This window comes from Rhamphochromis sp. 'chilingali' (assembly GCF_963969265.1).
Source record: "Rhamphochromis sp. 'chilingali' genome assembly, chromosome: 12".
In the NCBI taxonomy this organism is placed as follows: domain Eukaryota; kingdom Metazoa; phylum Chordata; class Actinopteri; order Cichliformes; family Cichlidae; genus Rhamphochromis; species Rhamphochromis sp. 'chilingali'.
The window spans coordinates 21880512-21903939 of NC_137939.1; the positions used below are offsets into that span (position 1 = coordinate 21880512).

General features: G+C 42.9%; 3 protein-coding genes across 4 annotated transcripts in view; 1 reads left to right on the plus strand and 2 right to left on the minus strand.

Annotated features, from left to right (window-relative positions):
* Nucleotides 1-23428, minus strand: part of LOC308406775 (metabotropic glutamate receptor 4-like) — a 219593-nt gene that overhangs the window by 187230 nt on the left and 8935 nt on the right. The window contains exon 2 of one of the 2 annotated variants that reach the window (XM_080897993.1): nucleotides 22300-22357. The exons of the other annotated variant lie outside the window; for it this stretch is intronic. The gene's annotated coding sequence lies outside the window, so the exon portion shown is untranslated. The remainder of the gene's footprint in view (nucleotides 1-22299; nucleotides 22358-23428) is intronic. 2 annotated transcript variants of the gene reach the window in all.
* LOC308406777 (uncharacterized protein) lies at nucleotides 4916-7445 on the plus strand. The gene is made up of 2 exons (XM_080897996.1): nucleotides 4916-5503; nucleotides 6077-7445. Exons 1-2 carry the CDS (start codon nucleotides 5069-5071, stop codon nucleotides 7190-7192), a joined length of 1551 nt encoding a protein of 516 aa, XP_080754122.1. The 5' UTR covers nucleotides 4916-5068; the 3' UTR covers nucleotides 7193-7445.
* LOC308406778 (uncharacterized protein) lies at nucleotides 7494-9862 on the minus strand. The gene is made up of 2 exons (XM_080897997.1): nucleotides 9318-9862; nucleotides 7494-8800 (listed from the first exon to the last, which is right to left on the minus strand). The coding sequence occupies exons 1-2, from the start codon at nucleotides 9700-9702 to the stop codon at nucleotides 7758-7760; spliced, it is 1428 nt and encodes a 475-aa protein (XP_080754123.1). The 5' UTR covers nucleotides 9703-9862; the 3' UTR covers nucleotides 7494-7757.

Genomic DNA, 23428 nt, shown 5'->3' on the forward strand with positions numbered 1-23428 from the left:
TGGGAATAAGGCACACACACCCACCTCTTATAGCAGCTTTTATATGTTTTTGCATCAGTTACCTCACTTCCTATAGAACACTGCTGCCTGTGTTTACAGTGCCCTAAGGACTGACAAGTGATGGATTCCAATTTGTTTTTTTACATATTCACTTTTTAATGCAGTTCACACGAATAAAAATGTAAATATGCAGTACTATGCCAAAGTCTTGAACCTTTTTATTTTATTTTATATCTATATATTAAGCCAAAATTTCTATTTATTTTAAAGTGGTCTCGAGCACTTTTTCAGACTATCTGAAGTTTTTTCTTTGGCTCCTTTTTCACTCATTTGCAGTCCAGTCCTTGTACTTTACCATTTCCATATGAAGCTTTTGTGTTTGTATTCAAGCATTTTTTTTGTATCATTCAAGCAAGTTGTTCCAAAATCCAAAACTACCAAATATAACAGGTTGACGGTCATAAATATATATTTTTTGTTTTATTATAGTAGCCACTTATAGGATTTTAAGTTCAGTTTTGTGTGTTCAGTTTAGTATTTATAAATGATAATGATCATTAATGATTATTCGTGATCATAAGGTGTTACCGAGACATTTGTTAACCTAGTCATGCAAACAACGCATGACCTTAATTTATCTACATTTTGCTCCAGTCTCTTTTATGTTAATCAGATTTGTTTGCCAGTACATTTATGCAATTAGTGCATGTCTAATAAGCGGCTCTGCCTTATTATGCTGCTGTGTCTATGCTATGATTTTTCTTAATTAATTATTTATTTTGTAGAGTTTAAAATTTGCATCACCGCTCTCCAACTAAAATATATCGATTACCTGGTAAGGAACTGAACTGACATTTTACTTCAGTCCTCTGAATGCCAAGTTCTGCAGAAGTGTGTGTGCCATGTGTAGTGAGATGTTTGACCTTCCTTAGAGAAAGAAAGCTTCCAGCTGTTTGCAGAATGAAGTAGGTGGGTCTCTGCTTTACACTCTGCACTCAAGAACATCTCATAAAGGTTTCATGCGGTTGTAGAGTTCACAAGAGCCGTTTCACTTCATCTTGGTGTTTGTGAAGGTACTGCAGAATTTGCTTTGTAGTGTGAATGGTGACATTTTCTTAGGCGACATGAACATTATGAGCAAAGAATGTGTCTAGGACTACTTCTGCTTGCTGTTGTAAAAATGCCTAATCATCTTTGGCTTGTACTATGTCACTAAGCTAAACAGCCAGTCTGACTAAACGGCTGCCCATCATAGATCCAGCGCTGTTTTTAACTTTCTGCATATTATGGTTTCAAATCATTTTTCTTCTTGTAACTCTAAACCCTGTGCAGTAGCTTTTTGTTCCTACTGTTAAATGATCCAGATGTTTCGTTTCATACACGCATTCACATTCAGTGATTGCAAAGCAGTTTTTAAATCGCTGCCATTTGGTTGGAACCAACTTTGAGTAACTCGTGTTTATAGTATGTTGCAATTTCTGTTCAGTTTTTGTTCATAGTGTAACAAACAGGTGCTGTTTAAATTCTGTGTTGTTTGGCGGACAGGTTATGGGCTGTCCTGCCATTTCTGCAATTTTTTAAACTAAATGTTATGACTCCTTTTAAGTTATTAAGTTTATTCATGTTTAACCCTTCATTTTCCTGATCAGCTGATGCAACCATGCCACAGTGTTAGTTTTATTTAGATCTGTAGATGTAGAGCTGCCCTTTAGACACACTTTATTAGAGTCAAAGTAGCTTGCAAAGAAAAGCGTCTGGACTTCTTTAAATTGCTTGAAGACGTTTCACCTCTCATCCGAGAAGCTTCTTCAGTTCTAAGGTCAAATGGTGGGGAGTCCCAGATTTAAACCTATTGGGAGTATCCCCCCACAGAGGGACAAAAGGACCCCCTGATGATCCTCTAATCGCCTGAGCCAAGGTGTGAAACTGGGTGTGGGTCCCAATCAGCCAGGGTTTCGGGTGAGCTCATTGTGAAACCTGGCCCCACTTTATCATGCAAATTCCTGAGATCAGATGGCCCAGGATGTGAGTGGGCGTTAAGGCGTCTGGGGAGGGATCTCAAAACTGGATTATAGATGGCAGACAGTTGGTGTCGTAAACCACCGCCTCTGTTCAGTGACTGAGAGCCTTCACAGACACAATTTATTAGAGTTAAATCAATTGTTTCAGTGTGGATGGAGTGATATTTTGGAAATTTATCTGTTGCTGCCCATATAGTTCATCCTAACGCATGGTTCCAGTGAACAGGATGCCTCTTAAACCTGAATTAAAGTCAGATTATGTCAATACAGTAATTACTCCAAACTTGCAGGGTGTCATCTCCCAAGCCTTCATATTATTGCTGCACAATCACTGTCTTTATCAATATCTGTTAATTAAGAGATGAATCAAAAGTGTTGGTGGAAATGAGCAGTCAACTCAACAGGAAAACATACTTTGATCAAAATATATTCCACCTGCACAGTTGTGCGTTGGTTAGCACTGTGGTCTCACAGCAAGAAGGTGCTGAATTCAGATTTAAAGGCTGACTGGGACCCTTCTGTGGGGAGTTTGCATGTTCTCCCCCCGTCTATGCGGATTCTCCCTGGGTGCTTTAGCCTCCTTTACTCAAATATCCTCCACAGTCATCAGATCTGAATCCAATAGAGTGCCTTTGGGATGTGGTGAAGCAGGAGACTCACTACATGGATGTACAGGCAACAAATCTGCAGGCACCGTGTGATGGTGTTGTGTCAATATGGACTAAAATCTCTGAGGAATGTTTTCAGCACCAGAAACTGAAACAGCTGTTTCAACCACTCACCTTAAGATGGAAACACTTTCTTTTTTTACTTTCACTAATGATTTTCACTGGATCTGCACTTTCACTGTGCAGTTGTATCACCAGATATGAGATATCCCAGGAACATAAATACTTGTGATCTATGGCACAGCTGAAGTGCATTTGCTGCAGACACCAGAGCTCTTCAAACAAACAAGTAACGACTAAAAATGTTGAAAAGTTGCCTGCCGCCACTTTAATTGGACTCATCTATAAGTCAGGGTAGAGGATTTATTTAGTTTAAAAGTCAAAACATTTCTCATCTGACGTTATTTCACCCTCCCTATTCTGCTGGCGACCAGATGCAGCATAATTAAATGTTAATCTCTCAAACACTTCAAATGCAATATGCTTTAATATAAGCCCTTTAGTTAGGAGAAACGATAGTGCTTTCACACAGTAAATATCCCTTGCTGAAACTTCTTATTGTATTAAAATGGAAATGCCTTTGAAAAGGCAAGGCAAGGCAAGGCAAGTTTATTTGTATAGCACAATTCAACAACAAGGTGATTCAAAGTGCTTTACAGAGACATTAGAAACAAGAACAAATAAAAAGCATGATTTAAAATTGATTAAAACAAGCAAATAAACTAACTAATTAACAAACAAACAAACAAACAAACAAAACAGTATATAAAATCAAAACAGATAAAATCAGAACAGTAGATAAAATCAGTAGTTAAATGTAAGTTTTGAAATTTAAGCTTAAAGTGTGGATTTGGTGCTTTATTCAAATGCAGCTGAGAACAGGTGAGTCTTCAACCTGGATTTAAATAAACTGAGTGTTTCAGCTGATCTGAGGCTTTCTGGGAGTTTGTTCCAGATATAAGGAGCATAAAAGCTGAATGCAGCTTCTCCGTGTCTGGTTCTGACTCTGGGAACTGATAAAAGACCGGATCCAGATGACCTGAGGGATCTGGAAGGTTCATACTGGGTCAGGAGGTCATTGATGTATTTTGGTCCTAAACCATTCAGAGCTTTATAGGCCAGCATCAGAACTTTAAAGTCTATCCTCTGAAAAGACAAAAATCCTTAAATCTAACATCAAATAAAAATAACATTTTGGAACAATAAGCGACTATATGCTGTGAATGGGGCTAACAAATGTAGGAGTGACAAATACAGTGTTTTCAAACTTTTTACTTGCTTGTTTCACAGTTCCACAGTGAATAAATGAATGTATCTGCCGACTATAAATGGAGCAAACAGATTATGGCAGAGTAGAGAGAGAGCAAGGCAGGCAATGTCTTTCGACTTTTAACCAGCGTAGCAAATAGCTCTGTCTCCGTGGCACCTCTGAAAAGCTAGACTCAATCCATTAAACTGGCAGTTTGGTGAACTCTGCACAGCCCTTCAGAGCTTCAAAGCAAAAGATATATCCTGATGCTCCCTCATGGCTCAGATCCCATGCCTGAAGTGAAGAGCTGGTGCTTATCCTTAAAGACTTCGAGTAAGTTGAAGACGCTGGATCCTCCAAATACAAATAATACGAGACTCACACTGTGCGCATTCAGGAAATCACTCCACTAATTTAATTAGAGTGTAAAACAATAAAGAGCACAAAGAATCAGTCCACAGAGAAGCTCTGTTATTACATGATAACGGCACAATCCGTCCCTTGGATAGGCATAATCGCTTCATTAGTGTCAGATCTCTCAGTGTTAATTTGCAACTCTGGCTGTTATGAAGACTGTGTGAGGGAGAGGAAGCAGCATTTTTTTTAAAAATTAAAAAAAAAAAAAAATCGACATCTGCCTACAAGTGAACATGACATTATACCCTCAAGAGTGGTTCTGGTTGAGGGTTTAGCTGTCTTGCCATTTTTACTCACTGTAGGTGGCTGGGTAGAGAGAGGTGACAGACTACCATGGACTCAGGGTGCACTCTCACTGCTCCCGGCCAGCCATTCAAGATGACAAGTGTCACTGCGCCATACTGATCTCTTTTCCCCAAAAACAACAGCCTTGACCGCCTACAGGGAATATTGTCCAATTTGGTTATTTTATCAAGTTCTTTATTGTAAAGATGAGTAAAGACACAGAAGAGACTATCACACCTTCTTATCCCTTAAGTACCTCTTTGACCTGTGTTGCAGTATCCACAGTATTTCTGATTTCGCGCCATTACCCCGATTCATAGCGGAAGCCGGTTTTTTACTTCCGCTTGCGCTGTTGTTGACAGTTGCGGGGTTACACCTTCACTGTTGATAAAGATTTCTCTCACTGCAGTTTGTTTTACCTGGAGTAAATGGCAACACATCGAAGGTGGATACACAGTAAAGATGTTTTAAAAAGCAGCGAGGACAGTTCAGTTGCAGTGCCTCACCCGTCACTTCTCACGGAGTGGGTAGATGACATGAAACTATGGCCCGATGTTAGCTACATCGACATTATTAATTACCTTGTATTTTCCGAAGGCGTTGATGGCGAGGAATTACGTAATTACAAGAGCACCGAGGCGTATAATTACCTGCACAGCAACAAAATTGATAAAGTACTGCTCAACAAACAAGGCGACTTTATTTTTCTTAAAGCAGCTGTAGAGCCGAGCCAGAGTATTAATCAAGCGAAACACTTAGCATGGGCAATGCTAAGAGAAAGTGGAGTAGTGGAGACAGTCGGCTGTTCCTGTATCGCCGGATTAGGGAGATCATGTAGCCATGCGGCTGCTATTCTGTGGAAGGTATATCACTTATCTGGATATCACAATGTTTAAATCACTGAAACAGAAACACTGGACTGGTCAAAGGCTGTGATTAAGGAGTCACGCTACTGCCATCTAGCCAAGTATTACGTGGAGCACTGTTTACATGTGAAAGCCACTCGTTAACTTTGTGTGGGCTGTATGCTGTACAATCACATGAAGATAAAATATAAAAAAAATAAAAGACTGAACATTAAGGTCAAATTTACAAGACAAGAAAAACTATAGTTATAAGAAGTGACACAGAGTAGTATAATACATGTTTGTTTATATATATGTATATTTGTACACACACACTACTTTGAAAAAAATTAGACTGTGGATGTATATTTCTGCATCAAAAAGTAACTGACTATTAATATGAAATGGATAATATGGGTGACTTTGCCAGTGTTTATATCTGTTTTGGATATGATTCAGGTGTATTGACCCAGGGTCATATCTATAACATGCAGGACACCAACCGTGTACTGCTTTTGTTAGTGTAAACTTCCTCGTTATGTTAAATCTTGAGTATTGACAGTGAGAAAAAACTATTAATGTTTGTTACAGGTGCAGAATGCTGCGATCAGTGGAAAGACAGGGCTTGCGTGTACAGACGAGCAGCGCAGGTGGAATGCAGGGACAGCAAAGAACCTTGAACCTAAACGTCTAAGCCAGATAAACTTCAGACATCACAGGGCAGAGCAGCAGTACGATGTGAACTCCCGGACTGCAGTGACACAATCTCTCCCTAACACACCATATCACCTTACACATCAAGACTTTATTGACAGTGTTAGCAAAGCACCAGTGAAGCCACTTTTCCTCCTCAAGAACACATTAATTGGAAAGTGTTACAATGCCTCGCCATCTGCAGGTCCTCACCGCAACAGTAAAGTTGATGAGCAATTTTTTCAGCCACACCAAGCACACAGTTACAAACTAAGCTGTAATCCATGCAGGGCATTCTACCAGGCATACATTCAAGTTTCTGAAGAGCAAGCAGAACAATTACAAGAAGAAACAAAAGAGCAAAGTGCATCTGATTTGTGGCACAACTGCAGGAAAATCAGACTTACAGCAAGCTCTGCTAAAAAAGTTCCAGTACGTGCCACCACAAAAAATGACAAATTTTTATCTGAGCACATGTACCCTTCCTTTCGTGGGAATTATGAAACAAACTATGGTAAAGAAAATGAAGTTAAAGCTTGTCATCAGCTGAAAGAACAGGGTATGAACATCCTTCACATGGGTAGTGTTATCAGCATCCAGGAGCCATGGCTCTCTGCGAGTCCTGACGGGGTCATTGACTCAGATGTGCTTCTAGAAATAAAATGTCCTGTGCAGACTTATCCTTCACTCACGGAGCAGCTTACCCAGAAATGCAGCGATATCAAACTGGTAGATGGAGAACTGCAGCTGCAGAAAACTGGCAGCAGAGGCTATTACATGCAAGTGCAACTTACAATGTTTTGCACAGGGCTCAAGACTGCCACACTTGTGATCTGGACACCTACTGAGCATGTTTCATTTACAGTGCAATATGATGAAGCATTTGTAAAGGAACAAGTAAAACGCTTGAGAGGGTTTTACTTCTCATATTTCTTACCTCGACTTGTAGAGGAGTATGCAGCAGGACGGTTTCAGTTAAATGAGAGATACTTGAAGATAATGGGCAAGCTTTAATACATGTTACAACTATAAATGGGACAGTCAGACACCAACATGTCTGCAGAGTTTGGTCTCTGTCTTGTGAATGAAAGGAGACATTCAATATGAAATCTGTTAAATATTTCAATACAACTAAAATGTACGTAGTTGTAACATATGGTGGGAAATGAATGACAAACTGACAACATTAAATGTTGTGAATAGTTCTGTATTTCTGTAATCTTCCAACACAAAAAAATGTCAAGAATGCACAACTAATTATTGTAGATTTGAGAAAACATTTTTTTTTCATTTAAGAAATTTATCACATTGTGGTTGAATAAAAAAGTAATAATTGTTCAATTGATTGATTGCAATTGTTTTATATATACACATACATACATACATACATACGCACACACACACTGTATCACATAACCTTTCATCTAGAACACAAGATAAAAAAGTGAGACCTGGAATTATTTACTCTCTACATATATGTACATCAAATTTTAAAATAATTACATTACACTACGCAACTTTATGTCCTGAGTAACCATCTTAATATCCCCGAGTCCACAATTGTTCATAACATACACAATTATTGTGTATCACGAATGAGATCCTCTCTTAAGTTCACTAGAGCAGCACATATTCTCAGTATCTTGTCTACTTTAGGAGCCATGCTTATAGGAACAATTTGTGAAAGTATTTTGTAGACTTTCAAGCGTCTGATTGCTCTTTCAACATGGATTCTTACATTTGCAATCCGACGTGTGTATGTTACCTGTTCCTCAGTTAGCGGTCTACGTTTTTTTGTGAAAGCGGGTATTACTAATCTAACTTTTCTCTCAAAGAGTAAGTCTTTAATTGTAAAACCTCTATCTGCCATGACTTCATCACCAGGTTTTAGGTATGTTAATATTCCAGAGTCCATTGTGATAAATTTGTCACTACATCGGCCGCCATATGCCGCAGACACAAACATGATTAGTCCACATGGTGCAACAGCAACCAAATATTTGACTGTGTTGTGTGAATAATAATGGCTGTATGATTCCCCTCTTGAGCCCAGATTTCTGGGTTTCTGTAAAAGGGTCTCACTGCAGTCTATAATGCATGTACTATTTGGAAAGTTCTTCTTGAAGGCTTCAGGCATAGTTGCTTGAATAGTTTCTTTTGGCAGCCATGGAATTAATGGTCGGAGAACTTCCTCCAGCTTGTCTAACCAGTGTGAGATGATCTTGCTGGCCATGCTTTGTGATATATGAAACTGGCGGCTTAGGTCACCTATTACACGGTTACTCTTTAATTTCATAAGTGTCATGAGGACTTGATCTCGGACAGGCATGGTAAATTCATTGTTGTCATATCCTTCCAGTGTCGACACAAGTGTGTTAAATGTTTCTAAGGCTATCCCAGTGTACAGCAAAGCGTCTGCATCATTTTGAAGAATGAAATATGCAACTTCATCACACTGAGTCATCTTATCCTGCACATCTTTTCTGCGAGACCTGTTGCAGTATTGATGGTCTTGTTGCGAAGGATCCTCCCACTGTGTGTGGACTGAGTGCAGATGTGGCTCAGGGGGTTGTGTGGAGATGCTGGCCTGGTCTAATTCCACTGAACGTAACACTGTGGAGTCTGAATAAGACAAAAATATGATCAGATGTACAGTCAAACTGTTAGCATAAGAGAAACTGTAAAGTGTCACTTAGCTTATTATATTTGAGTGAAATTTCTCATTCTACATTTTTTCACACAAATGCAAAATCATAAATGTCAACATAAAATGTTCCTAAGTCCCCTAAAAATTTGTCACAATTTTATTCAATTAATGTGATTAGATTTTATTTTACATTCTAAAAAAAGTCACAACTGTTGGTATTTTTGCAAAGGTTGCCTTTAACTTTTTTACTTGACTTTTCTCGACTTGAAAAAACATGTTCTTTATAAACACAAACCTAAGACTTTTACAGCCCTTGGAGCTAATCTTTTGGCATTATTATTATAAACTTTCGTTAAAATTTAGACTTTGCTGCTAATAACCAGCTAGTGCTGATACTAACGCCATTCACCATAGGCTATTATTTAGTAAAAGTAAAGAATTGCGTGTTTAAAATGCGAAACGGTGGCAAACCACATTTACACTTTCACTTACCGGGTACAGATTCTGTGTTTTTGTTCGTATTACTGGAAGCTGTCACACTCAAAGTGGTCCGAGTGAGCCTTCTTCTTTTCTTCGGTGGGGGTCGGTCATAGCCCAGATAAAGCTCCGGGTCGGGGTGTAGCTCTGTGGGCTTTTTATCGATAAAATGAAAGGAGCAAACATAAACTCTCTTTGGAGGGTGTTTGAGTCTTAAAGCTGCCAGCCACGCCAGTTTCCGATCCTCCTTCCGCGGCATAGAGTGCAGTGCGTAGGGCGGTGGGCACGGACAGGCCTTTCTAAGTTGTTGATGCTCAAGGCAAAATGTTTCTAATGCGTTTTTCAGTTTTCTTGAATTATTGTGGCAGCCGACGACAGCACACGTTGAACCCGAGCTCATCTTCGAACAGGTAAAGCCACTTATTACCGCACAAAGTAACTGATTTTGTTGTTAGCAACGACTGAACGCTGGGTCTCGCTTTGAGTAACCGGAAGTATAAAACCGGACAACGGAAGTAGTGGTCTGTCATGGCAGCCTACGTACGCTCTTACAGAAACCTGTGGATACTCTGGCTTTTTGTACAAAAGAGCTGCATCTGCAGCATCTCTTGCTTTTGTCAGACCGTTGTTTGCGATCCTGGTCATTAAATCTTGTGTAAGTGATTTTCATTCTAAGCCTTTTCCTTGTAACCCCAGGTTTTCTTTCTTGGCACTTACTCAGAGGAAGAGAGGAGGGTCTCTTGTGTTGGCCAAACCTCTGGTGACAAGCCTCATTACATAACCACTGGCAAAAAGTAAAATATGCAGCAATAGGAGAGAGGCAAATATGCTGCAGTGAAAATGGCCTTTGATATGTCAGACATGTGATATAATGTTTCTGTGATTTTGTGTATCATTGGATTCATATTAGATTTTGTAGTTGTGACATTATTTTTTTGATTAATGCTTTGATGTTGTTGTTTTCCTTTTTGTCTTGATCCTTTTTAAAGTCAGTTGAAATGTGTCTTTTAACTACATTCTCATCTATATCACATTGTTTATGGCTATTGAAGGTACAGACAGTTAGTTATACTAATGGCCTAAATAATTAAATGCCCACTTTAGCCTAATATTCTTCCTTTTGTTCAGTTTTCTCTGCACCATAGGCAGCTCAGTGATAGTACTATTGCAGCTAATGTCCTCACTTCAACCCACTGCATCAAGTTCATCCTTTCAGTCCTCCTCTTTTTGTTACGGTTGGAAGGAGGACTCAAGCGCAGGACTCCGGTACTGATGCTTACAAGAAGAGTTTATTTACAAGTCACCAGGTGTATATACAAGAATGTGCAGGGGGGTGTTATATACAGCTGAGTGGGGGAAGAAGGGGTCTCCAGGGAAGTCCAAGGGAAAGCATACGTTCTTCAGAATATCCACTCACACGATCACAGGTTCACACTCCAACACTGCCACACGGGAAACACACGGGGAAAAATCCAAGAGGTTCTGTAGACAGGGAGACAGGGTTAAGGACGATGCACAGAGGAAAACACTCTTCACTAAACTTGCTGTAGCTTTGACTTTACTAACGCGTGGTAGACAACGATCCAGCGACGAACAGCAGTCACCTCCTGGCTTAAATGCTGCTCCCCTTAATGAGACACCTGGGTCTCATCTCCCGAGGGCGTGGGCCAAGGGCATGAACCCACAGTGAGTTCCGCCCCGGCGAGAGAGAAGAGGAAGAGAAACAGAGAGGGCTGATCAGCGTGCAGCTGATCCGCCTGGCCGTGACAGTACCCCCCCCCGACGGGAGCCTCCCGGCGACCCCCAGGCTTGTCAGGGTGAGCCGCATGGAACGCCCGCACCACACCCCGATCCAAGAGGGCCGCCCGCGGGATCCAAGAACGCTCCTCCATCCCGTAGCCCTCCCAATCCACGAGATACTGCAGACCGCGCCCCCGGCGCCGGACATCCATGATCCGCGAAACGGTGAAAGCCGGGTGGCCATCAATGACCCGGGCGGGTGGAGGGGGTCCGGAAGGAGGGCACAGAGGACTAGAGAGACACGGCTTCACTTGCGACACGTGGAAGGAGTTATGGATCCTCATATTCCGGGGCAGGCGAAGGCGGACAGAGACAGGGTTAATCACAGAGTCGACCTCAAAGGGACCGATGAAAGTGGGAGACAGTTTCTTGGACTCAGACCTGAGGGGGATGAATCTGGTAGACAGCCAAACCTTTTGTCCAGGTGTGTAGGTGGGAGCAGGGGTCCGGTGGCAATCCGCCAGGCGCTTATTGCGTTCCACCGTGCGGAGAAGGGAGACCCGAGTCGCTCTCCAGGCGCGCCGACACCTCCGAAGATGCTGTTGGACAGAGGGAACAAAGTGCTCACCCTCGACGGCTGGGAAGAGTGGCGGTTGATAGCCCAAGGACGCCTCGAAAGGGGACACACCGGTGGCAGAGGAGGTAAGGCTGTTATGAGCATACTCAATCCATGACAGTTGCTCGCTCCAAGTTGACTGGTTAGTGGAGACCAGGCACCGGAGAGCAGCTTCGAGCTCCTGGTTGGCACGCTCCGTTTGGCCATTCGTCTGCGGGTGGAAACCAGAGGAGAGACTGACCTGAGCTCCGAGGGCACTGCAGAACTCCTTCCATACACGCGACGTGAACTGCGGTCCTCTGTCTGACACAATGTCCGTGGGGATGCCATGGAGGCGAAACACGTGGTCAGCTAGCAGCCGGGCGGTCTCTAGAGCAGTGGGGAGCTTAGGGAGGGCGACAAAATGAGCAGCTTTGGAGAAGCGGTCCACAATGGTGAGAATCACAGAGTTACCTGACGAGACGGGCAGACCAGTGATGAAGTCAACAGCGATGTGCGACCAAGGGCGGCTCGGAGTCGGCAGAGGGTAAAGGAGGCCAGAGGGTGGTTGATGGACACTCTTGTTTTGAGCGCAGGTCGAGCATGCGGAAATATACTCGCGGACGTCTTTGGCAAGGGAAGGCCACCAGGCGAAACGTTGGAGGAAGGTAATAGTGCGGTGGACCCCCGGGTGGCAGGTGAATCTGGCAGTATGAGCCCAATGTAACACTCGTGACCTTACTGAGGGGGGGACGAAGAGCAACCCTGGAGGGCCCGTTCCGGGGTCCGGTTCTGTCCGCTGAGCCTCTCGAATAGCCGACTCGATCTCCCAGGTCAGGGCCCCGACTACACAGGTGGGCGGTAGAATGGGAGAGTCCCGAGTTGCGTCTTCGGAGGCGGCGAATTGGCGTGAGAGGGCGTCTGGCTTGACATTACGGGAACCGGGTCTGTAAGTGATCATAAACTGGAATCTAGTGAAAAACAGAGCCCACCTGGCTTGCCTGGCGTTGAGGCGTTTTGCCGATCGAATGTACTCCAAGTTCTTGTGATCGGTCCAGACCACAAACGGCTGGGCAGCACCCTCTAACCAATGGCGCCACTCCTCCAGGGCTAGCTTGATGGCTAGTAGCTCTCGATCTCCCACATCATAGTTGCTCTCTGCAGAGGTGAGACGGCGTGAAAAGTAGGCACAGGGATGCAGCTTACCTCCTTGCTGCTGGGAAAGCACCGCCCCCACTCCAGCGTCCGAGGCATCCACCTCCACAACGAACTGCCGGTCGAGATCGGGTTGGACGAGAATGGGCGCCGAGGCAAAGCGGTCCTTCAGATGGGCAAACGCACGTTGAGCCAGCCCATCCCAGCAGAAGGGAACCTTGGGAGAAGTAAGACGGGTCAGAGGCAGGACCAGTTTACTATAGTTGCGAACAAAGCGCCGATAAAAGTTCGCGAACCCCAGAAAGCTTTGAAGCTGTTTACGGTTAGAGGGGGTCGGCCAGTCAACAACGGCTTGAACCTTTGCGGGATCAGTCTTGAGGTTACCCCGATCTATGACGTGGCCCAGGAAGGAAACAGTTGAGACATGAAACTCACACTTCTCCCCTTTAACAAAGAGACGATTTTCGAGGAGACGCTGAAGCACTTGCCTGACATGGCGTCGGTGGTCGGCGACAGACTGGGAGAAGATGAGGATGTCATCCAAGTAAATGAAAACGAAATGGTCGATGAAATCTCGGAGCACGTCATTCACGAGAGCCTGAAACACAGCTGGAGCATTGGTGAGACCAAAAGGCATCACAAGATATTCGAAATGGCCCAGGTGAGTATTGAAAGCCGTCTTCCACTCGTCTCCCTCCCTAATCCTCACCAGATGGTAGGCGTTGCGCAGGTCCAACTTTGTGAAGATGGTGGCACCCTGAAGCAGCTCGAACGCGGAACTCAGCAGAGGGAGGGGATACTTGTTTTTAACTGTGATGGCGTTGAGGCCGCGATAGTCAATACAGGGCCGTAAACTTTTATCTTTTTTGGTGACAAAAAAGAAACCAGCAGCAACAGGTGAGGACGAGGGGCGAATGAGACCAGCGGCAAGTGACTCATTGATGTAATTTTCCATGCTTTCCCGCTCCGGTCGAGACAGGCTATACAACCTACTGGTCGGAAGCGGCGCGCCTGGGAGGAGGTCAATCCCACAATCGTACGGCCGGTGAGGGGGAAGAGAGCGTGCCTTATCTTTACAAAACACTTGCGCCAGGTCGTGATAGTCAGACGGTATGGAGGACAGATCAGGCGGTTCTGAAATAGTTTTATTGAGTGGTAGGTTCATGGCGGGGGTGGCGGCTTTTAAACAGGACATGTGACACTCCTCCCCCCACCCCGAAATACTCTTTTTCCTCCAATCAATCACAGGGTTATGTTGACACAGCCAGGGATAGCCCAAGACTAGTGGAGTGAGTGGGGCCTTAAAGACGTACAACTGTATGGTTTCAACATGATTGCCGGAAAGAGACAGGGAAATCGGTTCTGTGACATGAGTAATGTCTGGAAGACGCTGGCCACTAAGGGCTGTGACTTGGAGTGAATGAGACAGAGGCTCCGTGCTAAAACCTAACTTCAGTGCCAGCGAGGCATCAATAAAATTCTGTTCTGCCCCGGAATCAATCAGAGCGTCGAGAGAATGAGTCCTGAGACGAACCGTTAGCTTAGCCGCAATCATGAGACGAGGAGGAGACTGAGAACATGAGACCTCGCCCACCCGTACACTCCTCACTACCGGCGGGCGCTGTCTTTTAGCCGCGCCTGGCAATCCATGGCAATATGGCCCTTGCGGCCACAATAATAGCACTCACCGGCCCTCCAGCGACGATACCGCTCCTCGGGCGACAGACTGGAGCGGCCCAGTTGCATGGGCTGTTCACTTTCTTCCGTGCTGTCCAACGAGTGACTGCCGCTAGGCGCGCCCCCACCTGACGTCTCCATGCGCCCCGGGGGCCTCTGGGAAATGTAGTTTCCGATTCCCCGACGCGCCCGTAGGTGCTCATCCAACTTCACACACAGCGTAATCACATCAGACAAGGTCTTAGGAACATCTCTCATCATCAGTTCTCTCTTTAACTCATCACAAACATTATTCAGGAGAGTACTTATCAATGCCGACTGCCCCCAGCCAGTCTCTTCGGCCAAGGTCCAGAATTCGACCGAAAAATCCACCATACTCCGCCTCCCCTGCTTCAAATTTAACAGTCTGTGGGCAGCCGCCTCCGCTCCGGTGCCTCTTTCAAAAACACTCTTAAATTTGGTGAGGAAGTCCTCATAAGAAATGTCCGGGGCTGTTCTCAAAACAGCTTGCGCCCAGTTTAATGCGTGCCCGCGTAATAGTTGAACCATAAAGGCGATTTTGGCCCCATCTGTCTCATATGTTCTTCGTAACTGACGGAATTGTAGTGTGATCTGAGTCAAAAATCCACCACATTTATCGAACTCACCCGAGAAAGGCTCCGGCGCTGGTAACGATCGCTCCGGTGGTTCTGTGGGGGCCGGCGTGGGGGAAACAGGCGGAGCGGCTGCAGAGGGACTGGGAGCCGATAGCTGAGGAGAAACAGACGGAGGGGGTGAGGGTGGGCTTACCGACGGTAGACGTTGAGCGAGGGCTTGAGTGAGTGCGGCCAGTTGTTGATTTATGTGCCGAAGCATGTGTTCGTGGCGTTCCAGAATTGCCTCCGGGGTGAGGACGGGTTGCTGGGTGGGGTTTGAGTCCGCTGAGTCCATGATGGCTGGATCGTTATTGTTACGGTTGGAAGGAGGACTCAAGCGCAGGACTCCGGTACTGATGCTTACAAGAAGAGTTTATTTACAAGTCACCAGGTGTATATACAAGAATGTGCAGGGGGGTGTTATATACAGCTGAGTGGGGGAAGAAGGGGTCTCCAGGGAAGTCCAAGGGAAAGCATACGTTCTTCAGAATATCCACTCACACGATCACAGGTTCACACTCCAACACTGCCACACGGGAAACACACGGGGAAAAATCCAAGAGGTTCTGTAGACAGGGAGACAGGGTTAAGGACGATGCACAGAGGAAAACACTCTTCACTAAACTTGCTGTAGCTTTGACTTTACTAACGCGTGGTAGACAACGATCCAGCGACGAACAGCAGTCACCTCCTGGCTTAAATGCTGCTCCCCTTAATGAGACACCTGGGTCTCATCTCCCGAGGGCGTGGGCCAAGGGCATGAACCCACAGTGAGTTCCGCCCCGGCGAGAGAGAAGAGGAAGAGAAACAGAGAGGGCTGATCAGCGTGCAGCTGATCCGCCTGGCCGTGACAGTTTTTCTTTTTCTTCTTCCTGCCCTTCTTTCTTTGGAATATTTTGATCTTTGTAAATCTAATTTGGATTTTATTTTAGGTCAACTTAAACTGAAATTTTAACAGTAATAGTAATATTTTTGAAGCAGAGACTTACCAAAACATTGCACTGCTGCAAGATCAGTGCTTACTTTAGAGATGACTAATGACATTTTCACTACTAAAAGCTGTTGTGAAATTTAAAGACTACACTCTATATGAAGCCAGTCCCCAAGAGTGATATGAATACAGTGCTTGAGTTGGTCCCCTCTGTCATTGTTTCTACTAACTGCTAATTAATCTCTTCTTTCCCTGAAAAAATGTAAAGCATAACCAGTTTGACAAAATCACATTTGACTGCATACGGGCATAAAAACAGCTTTTGTGCATCCAGTGATAATCCCTTAAATGTCTGAGTAATGCGAGTCAGCATCAGTTGAACCAAGCAGCAACTTGCAGAGTTAGAAAACTAAACCAGTGTGGAAATATCAAAACCTACAGTTCCTTGAATTTCTTCAAAAAGCCAACCCCAAGTGGCTTACATACCTTTGTTAAAAGGTCCAGCTATGCTGCAGATATACCGTGTTTACAGCCAAGCAGAAAACATAGTTTTGGTTTAAAGATTGCGCAAACCACCGGGTGACATGATGGTGGCTTGGTCCATTTTTTTATACACAGTCCACTTTAGCTCTGGCAGAAGACTACAAGTTTGTGCCTGCAGAAATCTGGGAGTGTGAATAAACTAAATTAAGCAAAACTCTGGGAAATAGCTGCATGCATGCAATACAAAAGCTGCTTTTATGTTACTAAACTAGCTACCAGCCATGTAAGTAGGCACACTTATGTATTGCGTGCCAGATTTTTGCTTGCTTAAATATTGCAGGTAGTGAATAACTGAATCATGTTTTCCCATCCCCTTTAAGCCAGAAATGCAGAACAGACTCTCTGACGCTCTGAGGCATAAGGGTTTATCAGTTTTGTTACTGTACCAAAGTTAGGTGATAGATTCAGTACTTGTTATCTTGTCAGCCTGTGGATATAACTGCTGATTCCTGATTCATGCAGCCAGCAGACTTTAGAGAAATCCTCTGCTGGAGTTACACACTTTTTTTGTGCTGTTATTTGTACCTTTTTGCAGTTTGCTTAAATATTGAGTTCAATAAAAGAGTAATCGGATATATTAAATCTCTCGAGTAGCATTGATGATATGATGATATAGATGAAAGAAAATGCACAAAATACAACAACGAAGTTTGACCGCTGGTGCAGTTACAGCATTCAGACAACAGTCTTAGCTTTAGGCTATGATATGCACAATTAGCACCCTTTTGATTTGGTGGCAAGATCAAAATATTGGCTCCTTGTTTGTTAATTAGGACAGTTGCCTCAGAGGAACAGAGCTATTAAATCAAGATAATTATCAGACAGTGCCCCATGACGAAGAGGAATGACAAAGGAACTTGTGGCCAGTAACCTTGGCAATGGATGAAGCAGCCAGTTGTGGTCAACAGGCAGGTTTTTTTCCTTTAATGATGTCATACCTGTGTATTCGTCTTTAAATTCAGCATCCTGTCTGCAGAAGTGTAGCTCAAAAATGTATCTTGTGTGTAATTTAATAAGGTCAGGCAAAAGTAATGAGCCCTTCTTTCTTTTTGAAAAGCCATTGCTTTCCCCCAGAGAACCATTTTTAGCTGCAGATGAGTTAAAAAAAAAAAAAAAAAAAAAACACTTTATAGTGCAGGTGTGATAATGGCATATGACTAATTCAAATACTCTACACGGATGCCTGAAATGAACAGAAGAGTGTTTTTATGAGCGGTGCTGACTGGCTGATTCATAAGATTAATGTGACAAGGACAAAAAAGAGAAACGAGAAACAGATAAGAAAAACATAACAACGAGAATTTTCTTTCAGAGGGCTCATGACCTTTAAATTGAATATTCCACATGACAACATCGTGATATTTTGAACTTTTCAGTTCCATTATAACTCTAATTTACTGTCAGTGTTGGCAAGATACGCACATGGTCCTCCTGGGGTGCGTTCTAGTGCTGTTATCTTTAAAAGAATATTAAGTGTTGTTACTGTTGCAGATGAGGTAAAAAAAAATGTAATGACCCAAATCTGGGGAAGACCTTTGATTGTAAAGAACAAAGGAAGGAAAAGGAGCAGAGAAGAGAGAAGCAGTGCAATCCTTCTCTGTTTTCAGCCAGGAACTCACAGAGGAAGTGTCAATCTGTCAGAGGCTGGATATAATCTTCTACATTGTGACGCATGGGGAGATCATGGTGCCCTGTCACCGGTAGTCCTTGTCATTGATTAAGGCTTTTCATCCTCCATTGGGCTAAGCTCTGGGCCGCGCGCACTTTGTCTTGTGACATGCGTAATTTCCTCCTCACAGTCTCCCCATCTTGATAGTGAGCTAATAGAAACTCTGTCCAGATCCACTTCTAATGAAGACAGATCCTCAGATGGCCAAGCAGTCTCATTTATATTACTAGTCTTTCAACTTGTTTTAAGTAGATTAGACATGTTCTATGCGACAACCAAAGAGAGAAGGGTGGGGGTGGGCCTGTGGTCATTTATGAAGGGTGCAACTTTAGAGGAAATGTGTTGTGCATTGGACTGGTGGATGCTAAACCCTGCAAACACATTAACATCAAAGAAAACTAAACTCACCAATATATATGCATTAAACATTAGCCACTGATCTTTAGTTATCATTGCTGCTACAGAGAGAAGGCCACCAAACAAGGTGGTGAAATTACCCAGGAAAACATGCTGAACTCCATGGGGAAAAAAATCCATAAAATGGAAAATAATGAAATGACTTTCTGGTGAACTTTCAGCAGTAACCCCCTTCCTCCTCATAATTAAAACAATGCAGCAGGATAGCAGAAATCAGTGGCATATAATGTATACCAGAGCAATGAATGTATAAGGTGTAATAGATTGTGAAAGGAGCAGTCTGATGACAGAGATGGAGCATTTCATTAGAAAGGTCTGAATCAAGTCTGCACAGGTGGGTTTAGTGCAACGCTTTGATGGAAGACTGGAAGTTAAGAGTGCCTACACAGTACACCTGGAAGATGGCCTTTGGTTCACACAATTAGAGTTCCTTAGAGTCAGCACTATTTTGCATATTATTTAAATTTGGGGGGGGAAATAGCCAGACTTGTTCCTAGTGTTCAAAATTCTAATATAATCCATTGTTGTCTACTATTGTTCTTAGTATGCAGAGATATACAAAATACCAGTACAGCCATTCATTTAAATATCTAATTCAGTTCAGGTATGAGGAACTGACTGTGGACTCAAGTGGAGACACCAAGGAAAAGGCAGCTGAAGATCTGCAAGTGAAAACAGCACAAAACGGATTCATATAGGAACAGAAGTCATGTCACTTTGGCTAAAAGCATTTCTCTTCTGTACTGTGCAGGAACTTGGTTACTATTGATATGCAAGTAAAAGCCTAACTGACAATTATGAGAGCTGACCTTAGTGCATTATTGGTTCAGATTATATAAAATATGTTATAATGACTCCCCTACCTTCTTATACATGGGTTTTAGAAACTGAACATTTTAATTCAAAGAGAAGACTGGTTTCATGTGTGTTTGGGGGTTTTTTTTTTTTGGTTACCAAAAAGCCATGAAACTGCAAAAACAATTTCTTGTTTCAATTTCTTTAATAAGTAATTTCTTTTCGAAATAGTTCTTGATGCTTTGTGAAGAAAAGGTTCTATATAAATTCTATCTAAGCGTGCTTTTACTCTACTGGCAGCATGTTATGCAGACGACTGTAGATACTCATACTCCTTCATACATATTGACATTATTTTGAACCAAACACTTAAAATTCAATAAGACCTGTAGCCACTTTGTTGTTGTGTAATTTGGCACACCTCAGCCACCCGTCCACTCAAACCATTTCCGATGAGGCTTCGGCGAACAATAGCTGGATCAACTGAAGGGCCAGATGCATCTCCCAGGTCCTGTGTGAGGTCTTTACTTTGTTAGGCCTGACACTTTTGCTTTTGTCACCTACTTCTTTGGTTTCTCTAAAAATTTTAATGGCATGCCATTCCAAGATATGCCAAGGTTTTGGCTAACAGCTCTTTAGGAATCATCTTGTTGGTGCAAAAATCCTATTTTATGCCTGTCAAACTGTGTTATGTTTGGCATTTTTCATAGATCCAATGAACGAAATGAGAGCAAATTATATGTTTTTCCCAAAGGCTACTAAGAATAAAGTGTCTAAAGATACTGTTTAAATGGGTACTTTGCCAAGTTGTCTGTTATGTGTAGACACAACACTGATAACATCCCTGAGATGGGTGAAATTTTTATGCTTTAATGAAAGATCAGCATCAGTGGTTCAACAGATAAAAAGAAACATTCTTCTGAAAATGGTCAGGTACAAAGACTGGACTGAAAATTATGGACAAAGCAGCCAATGCTGAAAGAAATACTTTGAAAGACCTTCAAAACTAATGCTCAAGACTGCTTTAAAAATTACAAGTCTGTGTCTTTAGATGCAAATTATAAAGGAATAAAAAAGAAGAATTATAAAGAAAAAAAGGTGGCTCAAGACTTTTGCACAGTACCGTATGTCCTCCAAAACAAAACTAGAGCAACTTGTACAGAATTTGCCTTTTATGTGCCTTTTTATGCTTGTTTGTTTTTTCAGAAAGACGATGTATATTTTTATTCTTACAATCGAGTATGTTGGTGGAACCAGTAGTACTTAATCTAGCGGAACACCCAAATATATCAAATGCACTGCATGCCACGCACCAATATTTCTCTACATGGGTAAGACATCCAGAAAAGAAAAGCCTAAGGCATTCTAACAGTACCACTGAATGTGTGCGTGTGTTTCGAGTATTGCTCATATTATGGGGACCTAAATCTGTTTGCACAGTCAGATAATAGGAACAAGAAAGCAAGTAGTGTAGATAATTAAACTTTAATGTGAAGCCATGCCCACTGGGGTAATATTAGGCTAAGGTTACGTTAAGTTATCAGTAGTTAGGGCTAAAGTTAGACTAAGTCTCCATCATACATCAGTGCAATGTCTTAAGAGGTAACAAACACACAGCTGTGTACGTGCATTGTTCGGCTTCATGCTGCTGAGTTGTGAAGCAGCTGGGGTCTGGAATAGTGTTTGTATTGACTGAGGAGAGTCTACAGTGCCCCCATTAAAAAGTTGTAAACAAAGACAGGACACGGTGTGTAAGTCAGATGAATTTCAGGTATCTTGAATCATGAAACTGCCCACTGAAAATGCAACACACACCTGTGTACAAATCTGTAGACCTTCTTGTAGTAAGCAAGGAGTTTCCTAAAATAAACAGTAGATGGGCATCTTTTTAAAACATGTAAGCACTGTTATTACAGTGTAAGTAAATATGTCATATTTCCGTTATATTTACATGGGATGTTAGGCAATTAGGCATCTTAATTAAATGCTCGAACCAAGTAAAGTGGCTGCTTTTGACATAGAGAGCAGCTCTACTCCAAGGCCCTCTTGAATCACTGAACTCCTCACCATATCTCTAAGGGAGAGGCCAGCCACCCTTTGGAGAAAGATCATTTCTGCCGCTTGTATCTCCAAGCCGTTTTCTGCAATCACTACCCAGAGCTCGTGACCATAGGTAAGGGTAGGGACGTAGATTGACTGCTAAATCGACAGTTTGCTTTTGTGCTCAGCTCACTCTTCACCACAACTGACCAGTACAGTGTCTGCATCACTGCATCCGCAACCTCAATCCGTCTGTTAATATCTTGCTCCCCTAACTCATGAACAAGACCCAAGATACTTAAAGGACAAACAGACCAGAACCTCCGCCAGACGTTCCCAGCACACCTTCATTATAGGTTTGGGTGTGCCAGGTCTTTCCAGCATCCTTCCCCATCACCTGATCCAACTCACCACCAGGTGGTGATCAGTTAACAGCTCAGCTTCTCTCTCTCTTACTCAGTTGTCCAGAACGATTGGAAAATCAATCATTGACCCGCAATGTTGGGTGTCTTGGTCCCACGTGCACTTATGGAGATGCTTATGTTTGAACACAGTGTTTGGACGAACTGTGGTTTGTAGAGAAGTCCAATAACAATATACCATTCAGGTTCAGTGCCATTGATCACATGAGCATTGAAGTCTCCCAGTAGCATGATGGAGTCACTGAATGGAGCACACTCAAGCACACCATTGCTATGACCGCACAGACTTATTAGGGCAGCTAGTTAACAAAGGCACCAGCTGCACATGCTTCCTCCAAATGGACTAGGAAGTAGAGCAAAAGAAACAACTGGGCCTACCTGATGTTGAAGCTGTCCGCAAGGGAATACACTCCTGGCCTGAATCTCCAACCATCGTCTGTAGAAGACATGAATGAAATTACTTACTTATTCCTTTCTTCTTTTTCTTATTTTCAGGAGATAAAATCAGGAGGTCCAGTTCTTTGTGTGTGTTTTAAAAATTTATTTACCCAACACATAGATATTATACATGAAAGCTGGGACTAGTTGACATTGTATCCCTTGTGTTGCTTCTGCTTTAGTAATCAGGACTTGGTGTAGATACAGACATCTCATTACCAGTGAACTGAAGTGTCATATTCAGGAAGGGCAGGGGCAATGACAAGGATTCTCTGACTAATGGCTTCTAAAAGATCAAAACACCATTAACTTGACCTGCAGCACACATAGTAGCCCGACAGACCCATTATGAAGCAAAACACAACAAGTGAAACAACTAAAGCCTCTAATGGCAGCCTCCCTTTACAGTTTAATGTTGTTAAACACAGCTCCGTGGATGTTGTTGGAGAGTGCAATATGATTGCTGCGCTGAACTGTTGACAAAGAGTGCGGGAGACGTTGAATAAAACATCATCCAACATGTTTGTTTTTTTGATTGCTTGCATGTTTTACTTGAGCTCATTTGCACCAGCCAATCAACTGTGAGCTGAGGTAGCTTGCATGCACTTCTGCAAAGTCAATATGTTAATGCATTTTGCTCAGAAGCAATACTACTGTGCTGCCTCATACTTATCCTAAGCTTCCTGTCTTGCTTCGTTTATATTAGATTGTGGAGATTTGACTTAGGCAAAACAAGCAGAGTGGGGGATTGCAAATAAATCATTTCCACTGTCTGCTATCATTATACCTATGTTGGTCTTTGAAGGAGCGTAGGGTATAGGATGAGCGCTTCCTATGAGGCATTTTCAGGCTAATTAGAAAATTTGATCTAAATGGTGGATCTATAAGCATTCCCTGTAGAACAGAACAGGAGCAAAAGGAATTAGTGCTTGGTTTGAAATCTTTTTGCAAGATTCGCTATGACTTAACAACTTGTCACGTCATGAAAACTGGCCAAAATCAGAACTATTTTTAAAAATCTTTTTTGACATTAAATGAATTTAGAATTTTCTCAGTCGCTGCAAAAGGC

Coding starts and splice junctions, on each gene's coding strand:
- LOC308406777 (XM_080897996.1), top strand. CDS start 5,069: ATGGCAACACATCGAAGGTGGATACACAGTAAAGATGTTTTAAAAAGC. Junction 5,504..6,076: donor CGGCTGCTATTCTGTGGAAG/GTATATCACTTA, acceptor TGTTTGTTACAG/GTGCAGAATGCTGCGATCAG.
- LOC308406778 (XM_080897997.1), bottom strand. CDS start 9,702: ATGAGCTCGGGTTCAACGTGTGCTGTCGTCGGCTGCCACAATAATTCA. Junction 8,801..9,317: donor AAACACAGAATCTGTACCCG/GTAAGTGAAAGT, acceptor TGTCTTATTCAG/ACTCCACAGTGTTACGTTCA.